This window comes from Manis javanica, chromosome 12 (genome assembly GCF_040802235.1).
Source record: "Manis javanica isolate MJ-LG chromosome 12, MJ_LKY, whole genome shotgun sequence".
In the NCBI taxonomy this organism is placed as follows: domain Eukaryota; kingdom Metazoa; phylum Chordata; class Mammalia; order Pholidota; family Manidae; genus Manis; species Manis javanica.
In genome coordinates this window covers 39,097,034-39,110,701 of record NC_133167.1, presented here as the reverse complement: position 1 = coordinate 39,110,701, position 13,668 = coordinate 39,097,034, and the positions used below count along the sequence as shown (strand labels likewise).

Below are 13,668 nucleotides of genomic sequence, written 5' to 3'. Positions count from 1 at the left end.
ATTCATTCACTCAGACCTGTTTCTGTCCTTTCTTCATTCCTTTTATTCACTGTCCATCTATCTCTCCTCAGCCTGTGAGGAAATTACAAAGCGCCAGTTTTGGGCTGTTTTGCTATTCTAGGAACTCACTAAATCCTGGATCAGTGAATGAACTTAGACACAGTAAACTTCATTGCTGTGTACTGAACTGCTTTATGATCATTAAGGATAATATTGGAACATTGATATTTGTATAAATTATATAGTGCTTTCACATAACTTACCTGTCTCAGCCCTGGGAAGTGGACAGGATCAGGAACCTGAGCCTCAGAGACGCAAGCGGCTTGTGTAAAGGAGAGCCTTGTCTCTGACTGGTGCTGAGGTTAATGTGATTTCCAACATGCACTACTTTGTCAGAACAGAACCTTTATGGGCGGCTTTTCATTGGTGGAAGGTGGGGTATTTTTTTCAGCTTCTTTTTTGTATTGTCAGAGCCTCTGACCCAATATCCTCTCCTAAGCCTTTTCCCACTGACATCAGAAGGGCCTTTTTGCCTCTTGGAGGGGAAGTTGGTGCTTTTCCTGATTCTTTGTTTTGAGTCCAGTTAGTTTTTTAATCCTGTTAGGTCTCTTCCACATCTGCACTGGTATTCTCTCTCTGATTTTCATGATTGTTTATCTGAGCTTTAGCAGATGAGGGCCTGGACATGTCAGGCCCCACTGGCTCTTGTGAAAGAGAAGACAACTTGCAGTAATGTGTACATGAGAAATCAGCACGTCATTAGAAAGGCAGGCACATTTCCTCAAAAGCATGAGGATTAAAAAGTGCTCCCTTTTTCCTAATTTGTGGCCTCTGAATAAAAGAGCCTATGAACAGGAATCCTACTATTAAGAGTATAATAAAAGGTTAATGGTTAACATACGGTGATGGTTAAAGTTGGGTTTATAAAATAAATTGCAGTTAGCTTGACTTTTAAAAAAATTATTCTGTTTTAATATAAATGATTAAAGGAAGGTCATTTCCATTCTATCCACTTTGTGGTTCAAAATATCCAACTTCTAGACACTTGGGGAAAATCCAGACTTTCTAAATAGAAATAAACAATTAACAAACTACTGCCTAAGTGAATCTTCTGGCTGTTTAAGGTGATGGACAAGATCCCAGTCTGAAACAAAACCATATTTTTCAAGGGTGGCCTGTAGAACCCTTTTACAGAAAGCCTGAAATGGAATCTTATAATTATGCCGAAGAGTTAATGTACCTGAGTTGACATTGCTTTTACAAAATGATTTTTGAATAGGTAATATATGAAAAGAGCATAATATTAAAAGGCAGAGGTGAAAGTAAAATGCCTCCTCAACTTCATGCCCTGTCACTGGTTTCCCCTCCCTGAAAGCAGCCAGCTTTACAAGTCTCGCGTGATCTCTGTGGAAACATTTTATTCATGTATTAACTCCAACACAGATGGTAGAATGACTGCTTTAGAAATACACTGTCAGCATCACAGAGGTACAGAAACCCCTTTGCTTAGGAATAGGCTTCAGTTCCTAAACACAGTTCAAAGGCCCTTCTACTAGCCCACCCTGCCCCCAAAACAAATCCAAAGAGACATGGCACAGCGGTCCCCTGCATCTGTGTGGGGGGATGGAGCTGTCATGCTGTGGCTCTGGGGGATGTCTTCACTTATATTTATGGAAATTAGTAAGTTATAAATTTGAAAATAAAAGGGCTTGTATGTCTTGTCAGAATTAAATAGAGGCTGCCAAATCTTTATTTTAGTAGCTGTTTAATTGAAAGTATCCTGGTAACTGAGAGGCCCACAAGGTGTTTCCATGAGTCCTGACTGGCTTCTGCCATTCAGAAGGGGCCTCGAAGGGAGGAAGATGCCCCTGGGGCAGGGCGGGGCTCTTCCTTCTTGGCAGGAGGTCCTTGTAGGTTCTGGTGAGAGGCCCCACCTTTATCTTGGCTCACTGCCCTGTGAGGCAATATGCTTTCTATAAGCAGATTTTTGGAGAAAATACTCTTGCTTTTTATCATCTGAAGGAATAGCTGTAATGTTTTGCCCATGATTTGACACCAGTAGGAGAAGGTGTTGGCTGTGGAGGGGCCGCTGTCGGGTTGGTGGGACCCTGCATTGCTCCTTGGTCCGCAGCCTGTGCGCAGGACTGGCCCTGGGCAGTGGGCTCCTCCCTTACTGAGGCTTTCCCTTGGCCTTGCATCTGTGTCTGAGGAGCCGCTTTTCTTTTTCCTCTTGCAGCTAGAAGTCAAAAATTGTATCTAAAATAGAAGCATGAATGCTGCCTTCCTTTTTCCAACCTTTCTGAGTATTCTTAGTTACCTCCAACCATAACTAACATGTTCAAGTACATTAATCAAAATGCTGCTCTCTCTCTTTTTTCTCTCTTCCTCAGGGGGATGTTGTTTAGAATAAAAATCTCCAATCCCTGTAACAAATTAGAATCCCTGGAATCATACATAAACTTATTCTGTATAAGTTTTAAAAAGTCATTTTATAAAGTCTTGAGCAGCCTCCTAAAGCATTAAATAATTAGAGATGAAAACTCCCACTCAGCATGGAACATTCCTGTATTTTAGGGGCAGAAATTTTCAGTAGTGTCCTGCTGAAAGAGCTGGCTCATTTCAGTCCAGGTGCAAACACCTAGTTCTGTTCAGCACTGTTTTCCTATCTAGTGACCGGCCTATGTGTGTTTAGCTTTGTGATGGGTGGTCTGTGCAAATCCCCTCAGCTTTGCATGTTTTTTTTAAAAGCATTATGCAGCTGTGAGCTCTGCAGTGTTTCTGGTGATCATGTCCACAAAATCTACCTTGTACAATGCAGAATAAGTTTATGTGTGGTTTCAGGGATTCTAATTTGTTACAGGGATTGGAGATTTTTATTATAGCAAGAAATAAAGTAACACCCAAAAGGTCAGCTAGCAAAGCTGGCCTGTCAGCATCCTCAAATAAAAACAAGTAGTCACGTTTTTCTTGTCTCAGAATCTGTTACCTAACTGACTTGTAAAACCTTACAAAAGAGGGGATGGCATCCTAACTTGAGAGAGAGTTAGGGGAAGGTGTCTTATAAAAATGCCCTTCTCCTTATTGAGAAATGAGCTTTTTACTCACTAGCTATTAATTTGATCAGTGAGGTACCACTGCAGGCAGATTCACATTCTGCTGGTTTCCAGCATTTAGAATGTGATACTAATGAGTTCGCGCCTGCAGAAGTAAATCCTCATGCCTGGCACTAAGCATGTTCTGCTGTGACAGGCCTTGCACATGTTGTTTAGCTTTGTTCTTGCAGAAAATATGCTGTTGGTCTTGGAAGAAAGCAAGTGGGAATGTAAGGTTTGCTCAAATCTTTGCTGGTATTGCTGTTTCAGTAATAACCAAATGCCTGTGTCCATGTTCTGCGGAGTCCTTTGAGGACGTGTTCCCAGGGAGTTGAAGTGACAGTAAAGCTAGATTCCTGTGTAGGTCTTGCTGTTGCTCAAGCCCGGAACGCTCATTCCTGCTTCCCTGCTTTGGCTGCTCTTCACTGCCGACTTCCTCTGCTAACATTCTCATCTCTAAGTTTGAGTCCGGGCCTTTTTGTGCCATGAGAGATCTCTGACTCCACAGTCTGTGTCCCCTTCTGCCTGGCACTCTTCCTGTTTAGTGCTTGTCTTCTGTGTTCTGTCATGCCTGCGATCACCATCTTAACGGCCACACTGTAAAACACCTGCTAGACTAGAAACCTTTCTTTGATTCCCTTGTACTGTCTGGCATAGTAGGTGTGTGTTGTGATAGGCACATGGTAAAAGTCTTTTGCTTGATGATTCTAGCTATATTGTGAAGAACTACATCATGATTATATCACCTAATGGACATATTTTACCCCATGACTGCCCTAATTTTTTGAGATTTCATATTTTTGTCATTGATAAGAAAGTATATTATATTTCTATATATAATATTCCTAATTTTTCCTATATAAATTATTAAAAGAGGATTTTTCTTTAATCATTATATCTTTTTCTTAAATAAGCAAACCAAATACTCTGGAGGAGGCCATTTGATGCAGACAAGAGAGTCAGTGGAAGATTAACTTCCTTGGGAAAATACATCTAGTGACCCCACTTTAATAATCCAGGTGACTCAGCTGGGAGAAGAACCCCACTGCTGTAGGCTGGCACTCTCCCCTGCGGCCTGCCCACCAGCATCATTTCCTATGTCGATGGGCATCTTGCAGTGACTTGGACACTGTATACAGAGAATTCTGGTGACTGTGGGTTTTATCTATGACACATTTTAGCTTCATGGTCTTTGAAATCGTAGTTACTTTTAAAATCAATAACACACATGCATGCACACACACTTGTGCTTATCTCTGATATACACATATATATACACACCTGTGATATATATATATATATACACACACACACATACATATATACACACCTGTAGATATATCTATATCTATCTATCTATATATACATACATGTATCTGTCATCAGTGTAACTCCCTTCGGGTTTTACCTTGCCTTAAAGCTCTGTGAAGCTGTCAGCTCTTCAGTGTCTTTGGTATATATGTATATATATCACATCATATCTATATCTATATATACCAGTTGTTCCTGAATTCTATTCTTGTCTAATAGCTGCATTTAAATCACTTGGAAAACTAAAATAATATAGATTCCTACACCCTATCACTGCAGAGTCTATCATAGTATTATTTCACAGTTTGTTAGCTGCTGCTTTTCTATTTCCATTGACAGCTGCCATCTGTGTATTATGGGTTTGAATCCTAACTGTTATTTCTTGTTTTTTTGACCTTCAGGAAACCTCAGCACTTCATCTGTAGTATGGGAACAGGAATTTCTGCCTAGCAATGTTGAAGTGAGGTTAAACAGCAGCATGAGCAGAAACATAGTGCTGTCTAGTATTTTGTGGAATACCTCAACAAATGATAGCTAGTCTTATCTTTATACTATATATGTATATATATATTTTGGTATGTTGTTTGTGTGTATTACTTTTCTAATATATGTGGGATGTTCTTTCATCCCAAATCTCATCCCAAAATTTCTTGCATTCCAAATTTCATCATCTCAAAATTTCAGGCATCCCCAAATTTCAGAGAAACATATAAAATCAAACAGGAATTGGTGGTGTGATCTGTTGCCTTTGACTGGAAGAGAAAGGATCATTCAAAGAGTCATAAGTAGGATTTTCTGAAAGGCAGTGTGGCACATTTCCTCAGCTAATTCTTAAATGATCTGTTTCAGTGTTTAAATTATTGTTTTTTTCCAATTGATTTGCAGCGGAGATAAAAATCTGTTTCAAATACTACCACGGCATTAGCGGAGCCCTGCGAGCCGCAACGCCCTGTGTCACTGTGAAGAACCCTGCTGTGACGGTGAGCGCCCCTCGCTGCTGGCTTCCTCTTGACGTCCCCAGGGCCCCAATTTCTATTTTTGTCTGTGCAGCCTTGGCAGTGTTATGGGGAACAATGGAAGAGGAAACGCATTAACAGCACGGGTGCCGTTTTAGGAAAGGAAATAACTTACAGGCTGGCTTACCTGAATCTATCATACAAATCGGGGGGGTGGGAATGTTATTTAATTTATAACAATCTGCATATGGTCCACTCCTCAGGGCAACCAACCACTCACTCAGGAAGCAAATTAGTAAGTGCCCCTTCAAATTTTATCTTAAACTTAGTCTAAGTTTAGTCTAGATGACTAAATTTAGTTGATAGGAAATGGTGGCATGGTATCTTACCTGAATTTAATTTACGTGAACTCAGTGTGGAAAAGAGAGAAAAATAATAATTTAAGTTGTATGTGATTCTACCTGTTGGTCAATTTAAGGAGCTTTTACCCCAAAGAAAGCATGAGATGGGGATCAGGAATGCGCTGTTCTCTCAGGACGTCTTAGTGCCTTTTCCTCTTGATGCTGAAGTAGGGCCTAGTGCCTAAAGATACCACATATATTTGGTATAACATGGCTGGCCACTCAATGGACACCAACCTCTTCACCAGGTCCTCAATTGAAGAAAGAGAGATCTAATTTAGTTTTTGAAGAAACTGATTGCATTAGACTTTCAAAGGAAAGCATGTCCATTTCCAAAATGCTGCTTTCCTAAGGATTACTTTTCACAATTCTGTGATTTTTCACCCCATCAGCCGACTTTAGAATCTAACAGCTTCACAAGATGCACTCCATCGTACATGAGTGATTCAGTCAGTTTTGGTAGATTCTTAGAGTCTAAGATATGTAAATCATTGTCTTTTTATACGTCATTAATAAAAATCAGGTCCTAAAAGTGCAGAAGAAAAATACTGATTCCCATAACAGAATCTTCATAACATTTTGTGTGTGTGTGTGTGTGTGTGTGTGTGTGTGTGTGTGTACATTTCTAGATGCATGAATTTTTGGAAATAGACAAGTGGCCAGGTTGACACCTGAAATTCAGAAAGTAATCTCTGCAGTTGGTACTTTGATATAGTCCAGATCCACCAATGCTGTATCAAGCCGTCTTTCCCTTTCATTTATTCATTCAAACAAATATTCTTTGGGTGACTATTACATGCCAGGCATCGCACTCATCACTAGGGATGAAATGATAAGCAAAAACACAGTCATGCTCTCATTAGTCTGGTGGGAGAAAGAGACATCAATTAAATTAAATTATATTTATTTGAGTAGCAATTACTATTAGGGGGAGTGAAATGGGACTATGAGAGCACAAACTAGTAGGACTTATCCTGATCAGGAAGGTATTGGAAGACTTCTCTGAAAAAGACATGTTTGTATGACAGTCTGAAGGAAGAGTAAGACTTATTTAGGTGAAGAGGGGATGGAAGAGCATTTCTGGTAGAGGGAACAGTCTGTAGAGAATCTTCAGTATCTAAGTGTTCTGGTCACATGTGAATTATATTTGCATTCCCATCCTAGTAAACAAGTATGGAATATAAAAGAATAACCCACATTTACTATATTAGACTCTGGAGGTCACAAGAGGAATGACAGTTGTTGACTATAAAATCTGCCCTGGCACATAGTGATCACTGGAACATGTTTTAATATTCTAAAAGGAAAACTTGTAAAACTGGAAAAAGTGTGGCTTTTTGAAACAAAACCATTGAAAAATCAACTGTGTGTGATATTATATAAAGCTTCCAAACACAATTTTCTAGATCCACATTTTTTTAGATTTGAGCAATTTCAATGATCAGATATCATTGAAGGCACGAGGTATTTACAGCTTGGTAAAGATTGATCTCATTCCATTGATTTTGCATTGAGATTACTCTGTCAGAGCCTGTAGATGGTTTGGAGATAATTTGCTTCAGATAGGTTTTAGAGCACCTTAAAAGCTTTGTATACAGCACTACTAAACAAAATGGAATGTTTTGGTTTAAAGGCTGACTAATAGAATCGGTAGTTAGTAGACTTCTGATAAAGCCTGAGACAGTTAAGTGTGCATCCGAAATGGACAGGCTCTGCCATATCAGCACCTCACCAGGGGGATGAGCATTGGCTTCTGTCGCAGCATGATGGTCATCTAGTTATATGACGTGTGTTTAGCTACTGTGACTGATTAACCACATTGTTATTCACAAAGCCCATTTGGTGATTATTCTACAATCAGATGCCAAGAATAGTTCTGGAAGAAGTAACTGAGAGATTCCATAGGGAAGAAAATGAGCTGCCATCCTAATGATATAGTCCCCTTCCTCACATATCCTTTTGCAATGATTCAGAGATTTAAAAAAAAAGTTGTGCCTTCCCTGTCATCTGTACTTTGACGTCATTGTCATTCATCAGAGTACATAGTGATATGTGTCTCAGACTCTTGGAACAGGAAATCCTTTGGCTGCCATCATTCATTACCATGTATTGTTCAAGCACTCGGTTGACAGCCTTGCTTCTGGGTTTTCCTGGAATGAATCTATGGAGTGAGTTTATTTAAAAACCTCTCTCTAAACATTGAGGGCAGATGTGTTTATTATCACATGTCCGTATACCTAGGGGTAATGTTTGGTCTTTCCTGGCTTTATTGTCATGAATGATAAAATTGAATTCTTTGAGCATTATTTTAGATGAGCATTTTCTACACTTATAGTAAAGGACACTGTTTATCTGTGAAGTCTGTGAGAATTGTTTCATATTAGCCTTTTGCCAGACAGTGAATTATGTTTTAAAAATGGGAATCTGAGGGCATTTTCTTTTGTCTCTCTAATATCTTAAACTATTTTAAATAGGCTTAAATGAAAACTGACCGTGACTCTTTTCAGTCTCATTTAATTCATTTAGCAGAAGTATCCCTTAGCAGGAAGAAACACCATATTTTTGGAGGAGGCACATTCACTGGGCACAGAGTGGAGGCCTCAGTTCATCATATGTCTAGCAGTACCCAGGGTGCAGGAGGGGCAGGTTGCTGGGTTCTACAACCTCAGTTGTAGTCTGTACCGACTCAGTGCTCAACACCATGTAGTCCAGGAGTGGTGTGATGAAAGCGGGATATCAGTTGTCTGGTCAGTTTGCTACTGTCTCTGTTCCAGTTAACCTGGGGATGGTGAGTCAGGGGTGCAATACACTAAAATACACCATATATACTTGCTGAGAGCCAACCCAGTGTCATCCTAGAGTTGATTTTATTGATGGAATGAAATGAAGATACTTGGATGGCACTCTAGTATATTGCAAGTGATACGTGGAATGACCAGGAAGCAGTCAGGTGTCATACAAAGTAATTCTGATTAAGGTACAGGAAGCAAAGCAGGAAGTAGAAATATATATTTCAAAATTTGTATGGAATTTATTTTGAAATTCTTCAACTTTGCTTGGATTAGTGAAAGTTTTGTCTCTTGGTGGCATATGATTTTCAGAGGAGCGTGGGGAGTGCCTCAAACATAAACTTAAGAATTAAAATGTGGTTCCTATTCCCCAGTTATTCAAAATATACTCTTCCTTCAATCCTGTCTCTTACAGTATTGTAGACATCTTTTTTAGAGAACCATGACACTGTTCTTTCTAGTGCATGATAAATGGAGCAGTAATTGTACATAAATTGAGAGAAAGGCTAAATCTGCTATGTGGTCTATAAAAGACTGGTTTCAAGTGAGATATAATTTGCTTAACAACTTTTAGGAAAAGCTGTACAATACAATAATCAGGACAATATCATTGCAACTTTTTCTTATTGCTAATTACAATAGCATATGCCATGTACCTGCAGCACAATAAAAAAGGCACCCGCAGGCTGATAGGACAACCACATGGTTACTCAGAAATATTTGGCAAGAGAGGATAGTTCTGCACACATATGGAGGAGCCTGATATTAATCTCCAGTTTGGTTTATTCTAAGGTTCTCTAATAAATCTAAAGGAATTTAATGTTTGGGTTTTAGCTTAAGGGAATATTTTAATACAGTAACAACTATATTTACTATACATCAACTGTACTCTTACAAAGAAATAAAAGGACATAAAATAGGTTGATTCACGTACCAGGGAATTTTGAAGCTCATGTTGGTTTCATTTTGGGTAAAGATTAAATTAGGTATGACCCTTTCTCTTGTTTCTGAGAATTTACGTATGTGCCCTGGACTCCAAGATTTTAGCATGTGAAAGGCATACACAGCTGACCCTTGAACAATGGAAGGACTTGGGGTGCTGACCCCTCCAACCCCATGCATTTGAAAATCCCCATATAACTTTTGACTCCTCAGACATTTAACTACTCATAGCCTACCAGTGACCAAAAGCCTTATGAATAATACGATAATCAATCAGCACATATTTTGTGTTATATGTTGATATACTGTATTCTTACAATAAACTAGAAAAAATAAAACATTTTTTCAAATTGTTGCAATTCTCTAAAAAAAATTTCCAATATTTTGAAATTTCCAATATTTATTGAGAAAAACCATGTATGAGTAGATGCCACACAGTTCAAACCCATGTTTTCAAGGGTCAACTGTACTATGAAACATGTTTGATACAAAAATGATTATATTTGCAAACATATATGGTTCTGTAGGAAGGCTGACGAGTATCATACTCCTGTGAAACTTCAGATACAAGTTTTTTCTCCACAGATGGGGGCAGAAGGCATGGAAGGAGGTGCTTCAGGAAATCAGCATTCTCGGAAACTTGTTAGCTTTACTTTGTCAGGTAAGGATGTCTTCAAACATGGTATCAATTTGAAAGTGTATAATTAAAAAGACACCAAAGTCACTTCTTTCTGCAGACTCTCATACATGATATGGGAACTAGTTATTTTTTTGGTAATACTTCTGGAAATTCAAATATATCAAATTAGATTACTGATATAGACTCAGAAATTATTTCTTCTACCAAGTTTTCTGATTAAAAGACTAGAGAAAGGAAAAATTTGGAAACTAGGAAAAAGAAACCAAAGGATACTCCTATTTCTGTGGAGGAATACACATAGAAATTGGAATGTGAATAAGACAATTAAAAATTTTTTCTGGTTAGCAAAATAATCTGATTGTATGTTCATCATGTAACTAAAGCACTGGTTTTCATGTCATGAATTGGAACTCATTTGCAGTTTGTAAGGTTAATTTAGTTGAAACCAGCAACTAGAACAAAGAATAGAAAAAAATCTGTTTACCACCAAAAGGGAATTTTTAAAATAAAACATTGGTTTATACAAACTAAAAGTTTTCACATAAAATATATACACACCTATGCATGTCTATACTGTGTTTCAGTCTAAAATTTCATATGTAGGTCACTGTCGAAAAGTTTGAAAGCCATTTATTTAAAAAAAATTGATTGGCAGTTATAAAGTCAAGAAGACTAAGAAAATCAATATTTAAGTGGACTTCTAAAACAGACAACTGTAGCACAGTTCATACAAAATAAAATCTAACAGATGCCCAACACTGTAAGGTTTTGTTTTCTTTTTTCAATTTGTTTTCTTTTTTTCAAATTTCAACTGAAATTTAAATTACTGTTACTTTTCTTGGCTGCAAAAAAATCTTGCAAACGAAAATAGAAACCTCAAGAGTGAGTGTTGGAAGGCAGATCTTGAAAGCAGACATTTCCATGATGCATAATTATCACATATGACAGAAGTATGCACATTAGGTTGTTGCTGGCCCATGACCTTTGGAGTACACATGTCTGTTCTAACATGTTTCTTCCTCCTATGAAGGCCTTTTTGCTTTGGTTCTCTGGCAAATCTCAGAGCTTGTAATCTGGTGGCTTGTGGGTCAAATTTAGCAAATAAATATGTTTTAGCTGGAACCCTCAGGGTGTAAACAATACCATGCTTTTAGAAGGATACTCAGAAGTAGTACCACTACCTGCAATACTGCTACCCAACCCTCCTTCCTGTCTCCTGAAAACATGTCCCTTGGCTTCCTGTGCTTGAGACCACTTCACAGTCCTAAGCAGCTGCAGGTACAGAACTCCTTCCTTTATAGGTAGGGAGCAGTTAGCTAGCAATTAGCCAACAATTCCTCTATGGCTCAGGAAATTGAGAGTTTGACCGTTATTATAGTTGTCTTAATTTAAAAGCATTGCCCTTAAACTTTCACGTGATCTTTATCATTAAAAATAGCCACACACCTACTGATTTTGACTTCAGAGGGGATGTTAATTTACTTACCATGGGAGAATGAACATCTGGAAGTTGAAAATCCCAGGACATTTTCCTAAAAAGTAGGAAATAAACTTTGGAGCACAGCCAAATGCTTCTTAAATACCTTCTTCCAACATCCCACCTCAATATACTCGGTGGCTGGTTACCTAAAATCTGTTTTATTTCCTACCATATAATCAGATATTTGCAGATGCTGTACAGAAATGGCTAAAAATTAATAAAAGACAAAAGCAATTCAATAGTGGTAATTCTAAAAAATTAATCTTGTAGCATATTGACAGGGGATGATAGCATTTGTCCAAGAGCATATAAACACTGGGGAATTGCTGTGCAAATATAATGCAGTGAAATAATCTACTTTGATTATCTATGCACAAGTAGGGACACAAATAATTGAATTTACAGGTAAAACAACAACTGTGCTTTGATTAATAATCTTAAACCTCTTCTTCAAATAAGACCTTATACTGGGATATTTAGCAGGTCATACCATTGTGATTTTGAGTTCTTGGGTCTGCTAGGTGATGTGGATATTTATGAGCAATAACATATAAAAGAGAAGCAAGAGCAGAAATGAGATGAATAAAGGGAACTGAATAATCAGACTGCAAGTAATTGGTAGCTTATTGGACTAACTAATGAAGATTTATTTGTACAGTGTCCCTGGTGGGAAAGTTTGACATGAGACATATTTAACAGTGCCATCTTTCATCACAGTGGCTTAATCTTCTGGGAGGTGCTTTTTGTTTAGAAGAATGTTTTGCATAAATAATTTAGCTCTGTCACTTCATGCCAGCCATTTCTGTACATGTTTCTCCTCATTTACTGCAAAGAAAGCCCTTATTTAGAAGTAGATTTAATATCTAAAAATATCATTTTCTGTCTTCAAGGAAGAATAATCAAGAAAGGTAAGTAAATATGTGAATTGTGGTTTTCTCTCAAAGCTGTTTTATGCTAGGTAAAAGCAAGTGAAAACATATAGCATTATTAAATTGATGGAAAGATGCAAGTGCTGTATTAATAATGCTCCATAGCTTATGAAGTGCCAGGAATGGGGACTATAAGGCTAATGAGATTACAGAAGCTTCTCAGAGGTGCATGTCTAGTTCTTTACTCACCTTTCCCTTCTCCCCCTGGTTTTCAGATCAAAGATTTTACTGAATTTCATGCAGTGTTCTTAACAGAACATCTGGTTGAATTTTTCCATTTTTGCGGACATATGAAGCTGCCTCCCCCTACTGCCAGTTTTGTGTCACTAGACTGTCCTGGCCTGTTTCCATCACACAGATATAAGCCGCAGTTCTTGTTGGCCATTGGTGAACCCCCTCCAGGGAGCATTCTCTGGATAAACTGGGCCAATTCTGTCTTTCTAAGAAAGACTTTCAGTTTCAGGAATGGGCTTGAGTAGATGACCCTTGTGACCACCTGTAATTTAGGGTCACTATGTAGGGTCTCTTCCCAGCTGATCTGGTTAAACCAAAGGTCTTTGAATGGTTAGAGGCCATTTGCAGAGTTACTATCTGAATCAGTAGTCAGGATCTCCCTAGACTGATCATAGCTGCATAAAGTTACCTAGACATAGTCTATTATTCCAGAAGCTTTCAAGATCACTAAACTCTCAGGTCAACCTTATTCAAACTGATATTCTCAGAAGCGCATGGGGACCCAGTAGAAGTTGCTTTATTGCCTAATATTTTGGTATCCCTTAGCCTGGCCATTTTTAAAAGTGTCAGTCTCTTCACTAAAAAATCAGGCTTTAGCCAGAACTTTCAGTAGCTCATATAATGTGAAATAACAACTGGTAAATCTAAGATAAGTTATGGGACAGACATTCATGAAATACTGAAGTTACTTAACAGGCTATTGAAAAAATAACCTCACAGTTATTTAATACAGCATATAGCATTCAAGTTTTAGAAATATTTCTTACCTCTTTTATTTCCCTAGCATTCTTTGTATTTCTGGAAAATATATGGCTCTTTAAATGCAGTAAAACTGAATATGTGCTCTGAGATTTCATTCCCAGTTAAACTGAGGTCAATGCATTTCATTATGTA

The 13,668-nt window shown here is 38.1% G+C and overlaps 1 protein-coding gene across 6 annotated transcripts in view; it reads left to right on the top strand.

Moving 5' to 3' along the window:
• HECW2 (HECT, C2 and WW domain containing E3 ubiquitin protein ligase 2) overlaps window positions 1-13,668 on the top strand; it is a 344,914-nt gene that overhangs the window by 211,502 nt on the left and 119,744 nt on the right. For all 6 annotated transcript variants that reach the window (XM_073218419.1, XM_037009109.2, XM_037009108.2 and 3 more), the window contains 2 exons: window positions 5,289-5,383; window positions 10,077-10,152. In XM_073218419.1, the coding sequence (XP_073074520.1) occupies window positions 5,289-5,383; window positions 10,077-10,152 (171 nt within the window). The remainder of the gene's footprint in view (window positions 1-5,288; window positions 5,384-10,076; window positions 10,153-13,668) is intronic.